Source organism: Urocitellus parryii, chromosome 12, assembly GCF_045843805.1.
Source record: "Urocitellus parryii isolate mUroPar1 chromosome 12, mUroPar1.hap1, whole genome shotgun sequence".
NCBI lineage: Eukaryota > Metazoa > Chordata > Mammalia > Rodentia > Sciuridae > Urocitellus > Urocitellus parryii.
Window position 1 is genome coordinate 46,373,541 of NC_135542.1, and position 12,179 is coordinate 46,385,719.

The 12,179-nt window shown below is 40.8% G+C and overlaps 1 protein-coding gene across 1 annotated transcript in view; it reads right to left on the bottom strand.

Annotated features, from left to right (window-relative positions):
• Nucleotides 1-1,227: 1,227 nt before the first annotated feature.
• Nucleotides 1,228-12,179, bottom strand: part of Ldah (lipid droplet associated hydrolase) — a 90,312-nt gene continuing 79,360 nt past the window's right edge. The window contains exon 7 of the mRNA XM_026394912.1: nucleotides 1,228-3,223. Coding sequence (XP_026250697.1) covers nucleotides 3,032-3,223 — 192 coding nt within the window. The 3' untranslated portion in view covers nucleotides 1,228-3,031. The remainder of the gene's footprint in view (nucleotides 3,224-12,179) is intronic.

The following is a 12,179-nucleotide window of genomic DNA, read 5'->3' on the forward strand; positions in this document are numbered from 1 at the left end:
GGGGGGTGGTTGGGGAGGTGTGAAGTCTTATGTAGCATCTATAAGACCTAATAAACGACAGATTTGAGCCTAGGTCCCCATTTACTGTCATGAAGAAATTTGCTTTCTGGAAAATAAACAATGAGAGATAGATGCAGGAGAGAACATGTTGGTCTTTTTAAAAAAAATAATAACTGTTTTTATAAATTCAAAAACCACCTCAAAATTCCAAAATGAATTTCTAAGTAGAGAGAAAACATTATTTTCCCTTGAACCATTTGAGAGCTAATGGACATGGTACTCCATGGCCCCCAAATACTTCACTGAGTCCTCATTCTCTGACTTCTGCACAATATAATCACTGAAATTGGAAAAAAATTAATCATTATTTTACTTCCAGCTAATAATCTTCAGACCATGTTCAAGTTGTACAAATTGTCCCAGTATTTTATAATAAAAACATTCAATACAGACTCAGGTGTCGTGTCAGATTATGTCTCTTTTAGTCTCTTATAGTCTGAGATTGCTTTTGTTTTAATATAATGTATGATGAAGAAAAATCAAGGCTTTTGAGGTTACTGGCTCTTCAGGCATTGAGTACAGAAGCGATGGCCAGAGGCTCTGGCAGTCTTGGACACAGGCCATTGGAGCTGCAGGGGACTGCCTCTGGAGCTTCTCTCATGACACTGTGAGTCAAGGCTCCAGCTGACACTTTTCATTCAGTATTTAGACAGCTTAGCTTTCTAAGAAGATTTCTGTTTTATTTATTTATTTTTTTGGTCCCACTTTACAACTGAGCTACATCCCCAGCCCCTTATTATTTTTTATTTTGAGACAGGGTCTCATTAAATTGCTTAGGGACTTGCTAAGTTGCTGAGGCTGGCCTCAAACCTACAATCCTCCTGCTTTAGCCTCTCAAGTTGCTGGAGTTACAGATTTGCACCAACACACCTGGCAGATGGTAAATCTTTGACAAAGATCATCCTTGTGGCTGCCTGAAACATACAGGCATAACTTCTAAAAAGTGGACCACTGTTGATTGATTTTTGTCTTCTATGTAATTCCTAATGAAAGAAAGTGGACTTTATAATTCCCTGGAATCCGATTCTTCCTTCTTTAAAAGAAGCAACAAGAAAGTGGTTTTTTACTTTAATAGTGAGACTTCAATCCCAATGTAACTTGGGCAAACTTCTTAAATTGTATACTCTCTCCCCAACACAGAAATCAGGCCAGACAAGGTCACAAAAACATTTATTTTGAAAATTCACTGGTGTTTAGATGATAAGCAGGAATTAAGAGCCCATATCTCTTTAAGCTCTAAAAATTAAAAATTATACAATTTTGTATGAGTAGACATCTGAAATACAGAGTATTTTTAAAAAAAAGGTGTGGATGTTACTTTTTAATACAGTAGGTCTGATTTACCAGTTCTTGTTTATGTGCAGTGATTTAGTGCTATTAGGGACCTACTGTATATAGGACTCAGAGCCACAAGCCCAAGCTTCTAATGTCAGCTTTCCAGAAGGCCCCATGCAGATGCTGATGAGGACTTGTGTGGAGCCCTGTGCCCACAGCAGGTGTATCTAAGGGCTCTTCTCCTTGCAGTAATAACACTCCTTGTGTGGAGCTTGGCTTTCCCCCTCTGCATCATTTGCTCCATTTGCTCTGATGCAGAAGCCAGGCCAAAGGACAGTAACTCATTCAACACCACAGGGCTGGCAGCACACTGGAGCTGGATCTTTTATTAGGGGGCCTTAGGTATTGAGAGGAAAGAGAGTTATCTCATTGTCCTTAAAGCATGATAATGCCCAGAGGGCTTTCCTTTAGAAGAAAACTGGAATGTTTCTGATTGGTCATCAACTGTCACTGCAACTGTGGGACTTCTTGGCTCCTAAGGTCTCAGGAAACAGTTCTCAGCCAGAGAACCTGCTTCTGTCTACTAGACCTCCATGTGTCCAGAAAAGTTGAAATCACATAATTTAATGGCTTACTTTGGTTTGTTAGCAAAATAACCTATTCCCAACAAATAATGTTAATGCAAATGGAAAACCAATTTATGCTAATATTGTACTCAGAATTTTAAAATGCCTTCCCCCAAATTATTTACTTGGAGATTTTCACAGAATTCACAGTAGTTAAGACCCTTATTCTCACGAATGGCTAGCGAAGTACTTGGCTCACTGTTGGTCTTCAACATAGAAGGAGCAACTGCACATGGGCCCATACACATCTGACTGGGACAGTCCAGAGCCTCCCCTTGCTGGCTTAGGAGGTAAGGGGACTGCAGGGGGATCATCACCTGGAAAGTTAAGGCTCCACACACAGCTTGCTGGCTGCCCTGTGACAAGAGGCAGAGTTGGGATTCTTCAACAACTTTTCATCTGTTTAGTTGACCAGAATACTGTGGTGAACTTTACTCTTGGTCTAATGCAGGCAGATCACGATGTCACCCTAATGATCTCAGGTGAGACCTGTGCTAAGGTAGACTGGACTCACTCTCACCTTCCATCCATGTTCACTGCCAATATCCACTGCTTATCACTTCCTGCATCCTTGTTGTGAACTCGTACACTTCACATAACTGACCACACTCTTCATATTCACTGGTCTCTTCTATTCCCACAATCACTTATTTATTTTCATTTTAGTATGTCTCTTACATTTTCATTTAAGTATTTCATAATTTCCTCCAGAAAAACCTGTTCTACAAGGTAACTTAATTAAAGTCACCTAAATTTAGATTTTTCTTTTGTCTGCAAGAATCCCGCTGACTAAAATACATCACATGGTGCCACTGGACTCTTATGCAAAGGGGAGTCCTTGTGTGGATCACGGTGTTCCAGGGTCTTGGAAAGTGTGCCATTGATGCTATGGAATGATTCACCACGTGTTCACTTCAGCTTTTAGACAGGGAGCTGGGAGTTTTTAAGCCAAGAAGTTCTCACTTTTTTCTTTCTAACATTAAAGATCAAAAGTAATATTTAATCTTTTAAGCATAGTTAATCTACTGCCTCCATGATCTGGCTGTAGGTGCTTGTTTCCTGCATAGTGTTTATATTTTGAACAGATTATCTTTCAGCCAGTTAGCAACCATGTCAGCTATTTCCTGGCTAAAATGGAGGATAAAAGCATGAGGTATTTTTTTCTCACAGAGTCGAATATCTCCTTCTGGAAAATCTTTCTTGATGTCTTCATAGTACTTTTTTGGACACCAGCGATCTGTGGCACCATAGTAAAATGTAAGCTGAAAGACAAGACAGCATCCAGTGTTAGAAAAACTTTTCTACCCAACACAGATGTGACACAGGACAGTTTTACTCTATCAATCCTAAACTGAATATGGGACATGTGAGGCTGCTTTTATGGAAGTGCTGGTCTTCACTCATTCTGTAGTATGCCAGAGGGTAAATTATTAGCAACCAACTCTTAAGGAGCAGACTTACTTTGAATCCCTTCACAGAGATTTTTCTGGTTGTCACTTGGGCTCCAGTTTTGAATGCTGCAGAGGACCTGTGGCTTATACATTTACCACTTAATTTACTATTCCCACTCTCACTTTAACCAGTTCTGTGCAATCCAAAACCCCTAAAAAGAAAACTTGTTTTCCCCTGTCAATTGGCAGGATATGAATTTCTTTTGCTTCCTAGAGAATAGGAGAGCAGAGCAGTTGCCTGGTTCTTCCTCCTGGCTTCCAATAGCTCTAAGAGCTCATTCTTATTGTTCTAGACTTGCCACTACTGTGGCTAGTCATGGAAGCATACATTTCCCAGGATGTCTCAGCAATCACTCTGTTATAGCTTCATCTTGAAAAACTGCTAAAAGTACAAGCTGTCCACCTACCAACATGGCTAAAAACTTCAGGTTCTCTCTAGATCACCTTCTACATTTACTACCAGGAAGTCTTGAAAACTATATTCAGGAAACAGCATACATGGTAGTCACATGCAGGATTGTTCAGCGTATCCCCAGAGCATGACACTGTGAAGTCTAAAAGTCCAGACGTGGGTTGGTGCCGAGCAGGTGTGCTCTGGTGCATGCCTTTGAATGAAGACGCTGAGTATGGAAAAAGCCACACTGAGACCCTCCCACTAGTACATGCTTCTCGGGAGAGTCCTTTAAAAACTGTAAGATGGAAGAGGAAGCCAGAGGAAAGCAAGGTAGAAAAGACCTCTCCTCACAAAGTTTCCTTGACAAGAACATCACTCTACACCTCCTGTTGCTTTCTAATTGGCATTTTGGGGACAATTTCCATGAAGAAGCTAATATTTTCAGTGAGACAATTAAAACTTGAACTATTCCCATCAAGATACAGCTTGATGAGCCATCAGCCCGTCTCTCTTGCATAGGGTGCTGTGTAGTTGAGTGGGGTTATCAGCATGGATTATAGGGACCCTACACCCACACCTCAGGGTGTCAAGAAACAAACCACATCCATGGGGCCTATAGTGTCCATGGCAGGTTACGAAAAGTGTTGTCAGTGTTTAATACAGGTAATAGTGAAGATTCTAGACTCCCCTATGTTCACCTGAATTCCCTTCTCAATTCTCCATGGCTGGTAACTGTTTAGAGTGGGCTCTGTTTAGTTAAATCCCTAATTGATGGAGGGGTTAAGGTTTTTTAAATTTATTTTTTTTTTTTTACTAAGAGAGAGGGGAGAGAGAGAGAGAGAGAGAGAGAGAGAGAGAGAGAGAGAGAGAGAGAGAGAGAGAATTTTAATATTTATTTTTTAGTTCTCGGCAGACACAACATCTTTGTTTTGCATGTGGTGCTGAGGATCGAACCTGGGCTGCACGCATGCCAGGCAATAGCGCTACCGCTTGAGCCACATCCCCAGCCCCCCAAAATTTGTTTTGTTTTGTTTCAAAAGTTCTTCAGGCTAAATTTGCTGAAGGGCTCTCTATGAAAATCTTGGCTTACAAGTAAAACACGTGGTTATCTAATGCCTTTAAAAACACTGGCTCAAGATACTTCCTGTTCCTTATAGATTATAAATCACGAGCCATAGATCTGCCCAGCAACTCTGCACTGTAACCCTAAACAGGAAAATGAAAAAGTATGGAGTGTGTGGAGACAGTGGTGGGGGATGGGGAAGGACAGGTGAAGTAGAAGGGAAGGGAACGAACTGGATACCAGGACACAGTGGCTAAGAGTGCACACGGTTACCCTACAGGCATTTAAACATGAACAGCTGGTGGAAACTGAGGCTGATACACAGACCCTGTGCTGCGTGCTTTCCTTATATTACCTCTTTGCACCCTTTCAACAGTGCTCTGAGGGTGGTATCTTATCCCTATTTTGCAGAAAAGGAAACTGAGGCTTAGTGGGATTAACTTGCTCAAGTTCAAGCAATGAATGAGCTATAAAGTTGGGTTATAAAACACAAAGCCTGAAGACTGGGAGGTCCTAAACTGGCTATGAAAACTAATGAGTGTAATAATTGCCGACAGGAGTAAACCCATCTACCTGTCCTTTAAGCCTTCTCAACACCTGTGTAGCTCCTTTCCGTGGGCACTGAGTGTCATGGTACCACATATCACAGGGTAATAACTGCTATAAAAATACTGCAATTGTTAACTAAGAATCTTACACTATTAGCAGGATATTTATATTCAAAGGTTTAGAACATTAATTATTTCCTATGGTTTATTTCTCCTTAGCATTTGTTTCAATACTCATGAGAGTTGATAAAATACATATTATTGAAATAGAGATTTGTTCCCAAATTGTTGTCATGTTAAGTAAGTAATTTTTTTCTACTAACACAAAATTTAATTTTCTCAGTTCTTCTAGATTTTGGTTTCCCAGGACTGTACTTTTGCTGTTCTTCTTGTGTTTTCTACAGGAAAGTAAAATTATGGTTACTACAGTCTCTGAGCTCTTAGATGTATTTTCCTTTAACGCCTCCATCTCCTCCTGTAAGTTGCTAACCTCTTGCCATGTAGAAGCAACATTTTTTTCCATTTCAGGTTTTGTTTTTGTTTGTTTATTTTGGTCTATGAACTTTTGGTCAGTGAATTGCTAAAGATGACAGATTCAAAAGTTTCACAAAAATGACTCATTCCACATTTGGTACTGGGCTAAGTGGCTGAAATTTAGAAGTGAGGGACACAGAAGCTCAAAGACCAGGGGAGAGAACAGGTCTGTACCAACGGGCCCTCCAATACAACAGGCAGACAAGAGGCAGGGACAAAGCAGGAAAAAGGAATTCTGCCCCAAGGAAGTCAAAAAACCTTGAATACGTACTTGGAGTTACTGACTTTCATGCGTTACTAATAGAGAATTTAATACTAATAGAACAAAGAAATATTAGAAACCATAGTATAATTTGGCTAGTAACTAACAAAATCCATTCAATGACATATTAACATCTTAACATATTAACAATGAAAAAAGTCACATCAAAATCTCTCTCTGTTCAACAGGCTAATGGGGCCATAGTTCTTATAGGAATGACAAGTCCAATAAAAGGATAGTTTTTCAAAGTTTAGTAAGTGTGTGTGTGTGAACACTTTTTTTTTCTTTTTTTAACCTTGTGGATAAACTGAATTTTAGAAGCTTTGTAGATCATAATTCACCATGTAGCCAAATTTGGCATAAACTGAGCTTCACTCCTTCAGTATTTGGCAGTTTGTTCCATGATTCAGCATAGATTGGAGCAGAGTGGGAAGTGGCATTTCTAGAGTGAAAGTACTGCTCATAATGCTCTTATATTACAGTACAGTGAGATAATTTTATTTACACTAGGGTAGAGTGATTTGTGAAACTAGTCAGTCATTATGTGGGACAGGGAGAGGGCATGGTGGGCTGGTGCAGTGTTAAGACCTGGGCTGGGGCCATACCCACTCAGACTGGAACCTTGGTTCTGCATTAATTAGCACTGTGAACTTGAACTAGTTGCTCAGCCTACCTGTCCTTTTGTTCATCTGTAAAGTGGGGATTAAAACAGCTACCTTGTGGGCTAGTGGTGAGATCAGGAGACTAAACACAGGAAGAGGTTTACACACAGTAGGCACTATTAAAGGGTGGCTGCATGACAGATGAGGACAAAGGGACCTTCCAGACACAGACTGTGTGCTGGTGGGGTGGGGCAGGGAATCTGTTTACATTCTGCTCCACACTGGGAACTGTATCATGATTTTCAATTAGTCTTTGAGAAAATATGTTTTCTTTTGATAAGCTACTTTTGACATAAGGCAGGCTCAGAAAAACAGATATTAAATATTTTCTAAACCTAAAGCAAAAGTGTGTGTGTGTGTGTGTGTGTGTGTGTGTGTGTGTATTTCCAGAAATTATGAAGAAAGAGATTGAATGGAAGATTAGTCATCAACCTAATAAACAGAGAGTACATTCCGTGTCCTCACACTGTCACTAAGACTCGGCTCATGGAGTAGATTCTTTAAATCTATTTAAAAAATAAAACCTACATTTCCTTGTAAGTAAGATCTTGCACCCAGGTATAGTGTCAATTGGGTATCTTTGGTTGCAAATCTTCCAAAGTGTAGGAAGGCACCTGCACCCAGGGTGTGTTACTTCGCACTCTGGTGGCAGCTGGGGCAACTGCTTGCCTGGGCTGCATAAGACACCCTTTCTGGCACACTACAAGGATCTGTAACTCCCAGGGTGCTGAGTTAGCAGGCTGCTGCTAGGGTCATGTGTTGACTTCTTTAGAGTGTCTTGAGCTATCATGTGTAGGGTGGGATAAACAGCTGGTTGGCTCTGGCAAAAGTGATCAGAGGATGTTGCAGATGCTCCGTGAGAAGCGTGGTCTCCTTTCTCTGACTTTGAGAGGTCAAGAAAAAAGGATTTTATTCTACCTTCTCCGCTTTTACTTTCCTTCTCTGGAATAGCTCCCACAAGACCAAGCTTTTTGTTTGTTTTTTAAAGAAGCAAAAGGTCAAATACAAAGCAGCTAGTTGCTTACCAAGGCATGAACACATACCAGGAGGCCTATGTTCGTCAGCTTCCTATCACTGTAACAAAACCCAAGATAACCAACTTATAAAGAGAAAAGGTTTATTGTGGCTGACAGTTTCTAGTCCACCATCAATTGGTCCTGTTGCTTTGGGCCTGTGATAGGCAGCAGGGAAGTGAAGAGATAGGAAGGGGCTAGATTCTCACTATTGTCTGGGAGGGCATACCACCCCATGATCTAAGACCTCCTGGTAGGCCCCATCTTTTATTTAAAGTTCTGTCACCTCCTAATTGCACCAATGTGGGGACAAGCCTTTAACACATGGGGTTTGGAGGAACTTCTAGGCCCAAACTAAGGCAGACCCCTATTTCCCAGATAGATCTCTGTCCTGCCTTCACTCCCTGTTTTCATCCCTTCCAGCTTTCCAGGCTGGAAGGTACTGACTCTAGGTCTTCCAGTGTAGAGAGAATAGGCTGAATGATGGCAGCAGGCTTCTGCTTCCATTTCCCACTAGAGCACAAGACAATCAGGCCTTGACCTTGTGACATTAAATGAAACCTATTCTGTAGCACAAGCATCTCCTTTATTTCTTCTTACCTCTTCAGGAACACAAGTAGCTATAATGTTTTACAATTTCACTGTGGTCTTTCTGAACAAGAAAGGAAAATTATTAAGGACATTTAATTTTCAATTTAACTAATTTTCTTTCTTCCTTTTATTCCTACCTGATTCAGTTACCATTTTTGAGAAAATAAGAATTAAAATCTCAAAGAAGAGAGAGGGGAAAACATAACCCTTCCCAGTCATGGAAGCCTGCTTCCCTCTGCAGGCACTAGGGAACAGGGGAACAGAGGTGTCAAAGGAGCAGGACCCTGGTCCCATTAGGGCCCTGCCTGGACCACCTTGTGGTGGCTCTGGTGACCAGAGGATGACACAGATGCTCAGTGAGGAGCTCTGTCTCCTCTGCTTGACTTTGAGAGGTCGAGGGAAACGATGCCATTCCCACCTTCTCCACATTTCCAAAGGCATGCAGAGCGAGGCTCCTTCCCTCTTGCTTGGCTACTGTGAATAGGGCCAGAAATCACTTCCCCTTGTCAAGGAAGTCATGAAGCCACTTAGTGATATTAGCTTTACCATACCTGAGACTAAAGCTGATCCAAGGTGTCTACTCACCTCTGCTGAGGCAACTGAGTACAAAGTATTGGGAGTCAAAAATGAATTCTCCTGTATTTCTGTTCCTCACTGGTTATATGCCTCAGGAAAGTGGTAGATGTCCTGGAATGTTCTACTTAACTAACTGAGAAATCACTCAGTTCAGCTCATCAAGTTCTCTGCATTAGGGTACTGGGCTGAGTGCTACTGTGTTTCTTCTTGTCAAGGCTCCTGTAGACAGCTCCCTTAGGTATTGAAGTGGGAGCAGTGGCTATGAAACAGAATGGGACTGGGCATTCCAGGGTCTCTTGGCCAATTCTTAACATCACTCACATCTTTCATTACACAATGAAAATATCTGGGAAGGGAGTATGTATGGGAAGGAAAAGTTCAGCAACTAGTCTTTTTCTAAAGTACTCATAGGTATACACAGGCTATAACTTAATAGAAAATAACATTCATTAAGTACTTATTATATGCCAGATACTAAGTCTGAATTACAGTATTAAATGATTTTATTGATGGAAAAATGAGGGAAAGTGAGGTTCAGTAATTTAAGCAAGCTCTCATAACTAAGTGGCAGAGCTGGAGTTTGAGTCTAGGTTGTGGCACTGAGGACTCTCATGGACTCTGCTCTCCAACACACTTACCTCCTTTCAAGCAGGCTCCCCTGGAGTGCTCAAGGGTATGTTAATACAGTTGTCTCAAATGAAGCTCTCAAGGTCAAAATGATCAAGATAAAAACAAACCTATCTGCTTCTAGGATGATTATAAAATTCTGGACAGGCTTCAAATTAAACAGGCAGAACTAACACAATCTGTTTCAGACTAAGGCTTGGCGGAAAGGCAGTCCTGGTTAGCGGGTCCACGGAACACTTCCTATGCTCCACCAAGCAGGACACGTGCATGTCAGAAGGATTTGCATGGCCATTCTGTAGGCAATGGCATGCAGGTTCTTCCCAAAGGCACCTCTGGCTAAGGAGGATGGGGAGAGAACCACTATAGAAGGCTCCTGTTTCTGAGGACACTTTACCCTTTCCTAGGCTACACTGTGGCTCTGGCTTGGCACTCTAGGGCAGGGGCCGCACTTCCTTGAAGTGCACCTCTCCTCACCTTCATGCAAAAGCTACACCCCATGTGTCCTCTTGAAGAGAAATTTCAGACTCCTATGCAGTGACAGTGATGCTCAGATTCAGTCTGGAAGTAGCACACACCAGCTGTTTCCATAAGCCTGGGCCAAGGATGGTCACGGCAGTTTGGAATTTCCCTCCTAAGTGTGTTTTAAATGAAAACTTTAAGTTTATGACTAAATACTAATAATGCACTTTTCTAGGAAGGAGACATGTATCCCTTTTGGTTTATAACAATGACAGAACAAGGGAATGCTGACCTCCTGGTTGTCTCGGACACACTAGGTGCCTTATAAAGCAGAGTAGGCCCCAGAGGCTCTCAGACACATGGGGATTAGAGTGGTGAAAATGTACAGTTGATTCTCTTCCCTTGGTTTATTCCATCTTGGTTCTCATTTACGTTCCTTCCCCCTCCATTCCCATCTTATTCGTTGGCTCCTCTTACCCCCAAACCGTATGTTGGGTTCCCCAAGGATCAGTCTTTTGATCTTGTCTCTCCCTACAATGCACATTTCCATGCTCATGGCTTCATCTAAAGGCTTAACATGTCCAAATCTAAATCCAGCCCAGGCTCCTCTTTTAAGCTTCATTCCATATATCCAGCTATCTGCAGACACATATTCACTTGGCTGGACTATGATCTCAAACCCAAGCACCAAATTAATTACTCTCAACCACCTCCCACAACTTGGGGCTGCTTCTTCTGTGTTCCTTCGTTATTGCCCAATCCAGACACAGAGAAATAATCTTAGATTCCTCTGTCACATTCTGTTTTAATTAAGTGACTTTGATTCTACCTCCTAAATCTTTCTATCCCTAAACTCACTGCCTTCATTCTTGTAAAAGCCTTGTAAATAGTCTTCCCACCTCCAATTTCATTATTTCCCAATATTTTGCCACACGTTTTCCCCCAAATACTCTTTCTCATTTGTTCATCTCACCACATCCTGAGGGCTAACTAACATGCACTGGCTGTTCATAGCTGATACATTTCTGATTGGTAAGGGGCTATGTCACGTAGTCGTCAAATATTCAGAATATTACCCTGATTGTTACTTCCTTGCTTGAACCCTCCAATGGCTCCCCAACAACTTGATCTCTTTAGTGCAGTACATCATGCCTTGTTCTCAGACCAGTGCCAAGTCACCATGTCATGCCACCTAAACTTTTCTAGTTTCTCCAATGCAGGGCTTCTTCACCTGGGGTCTACAGACCTATGTATGTCCATGACTTGTGGGTCAGGATCATGTGAACTTGAGGAAAAATCATATCTTAATTTTAATTAAACTTTACCATTTGGCATTTCCCTTAGTTATAAATAGAAGCAACAAACTGGTATTAGTAATGCCTATATTTAGTAACCTATAAAAATTTTGGATATTTTAAAATCACAGTAAACTTGTAGATAACTAAGAATTTAATTAAACTTTTCAGTACAAATTTGCCACAGCAATTCTATTATATTTTGTTATTCAATGTGTTAATAAATATGCACACATTACTATATCACAGATCAGTTTTTAAAATATTTTGATAATTATATTTTGGTATAATTGTCTTCTTTTGTAACCTCCTGTATTTATTTTATGTCCTTAAAAACATTATTCTTAGAAGAGGTTCACATATTTTATGTGAGAGAGCCAAAGAGATCATTGTTACAAAAAATTTTAGAATCTATACTCCAAAGGATTCCCAATTGATGTCTCACACCATCCATCTATGTAGCATATGTTTATTGATTGTTTTAAAATCAAGTACTATGAATTGTGCTGGGTCCCAAGGGAATCCCAAAATGAGGATAATACAGTTCCTAACCTCAAGGTGAAAGACAGAGGACCATATAAATACTGTCTGACAAATGCAATATTATCAATTTATATATGTAGCCATGAGAGTCAAAGGGAAGACCATCTTACCAAAACCAGGGCTGGGGAAGGCCTCTTGGAGATGACAATGTAGCCAAGTTATTTATTATGATTATTATTTGTTCTTTTTAGATATACATG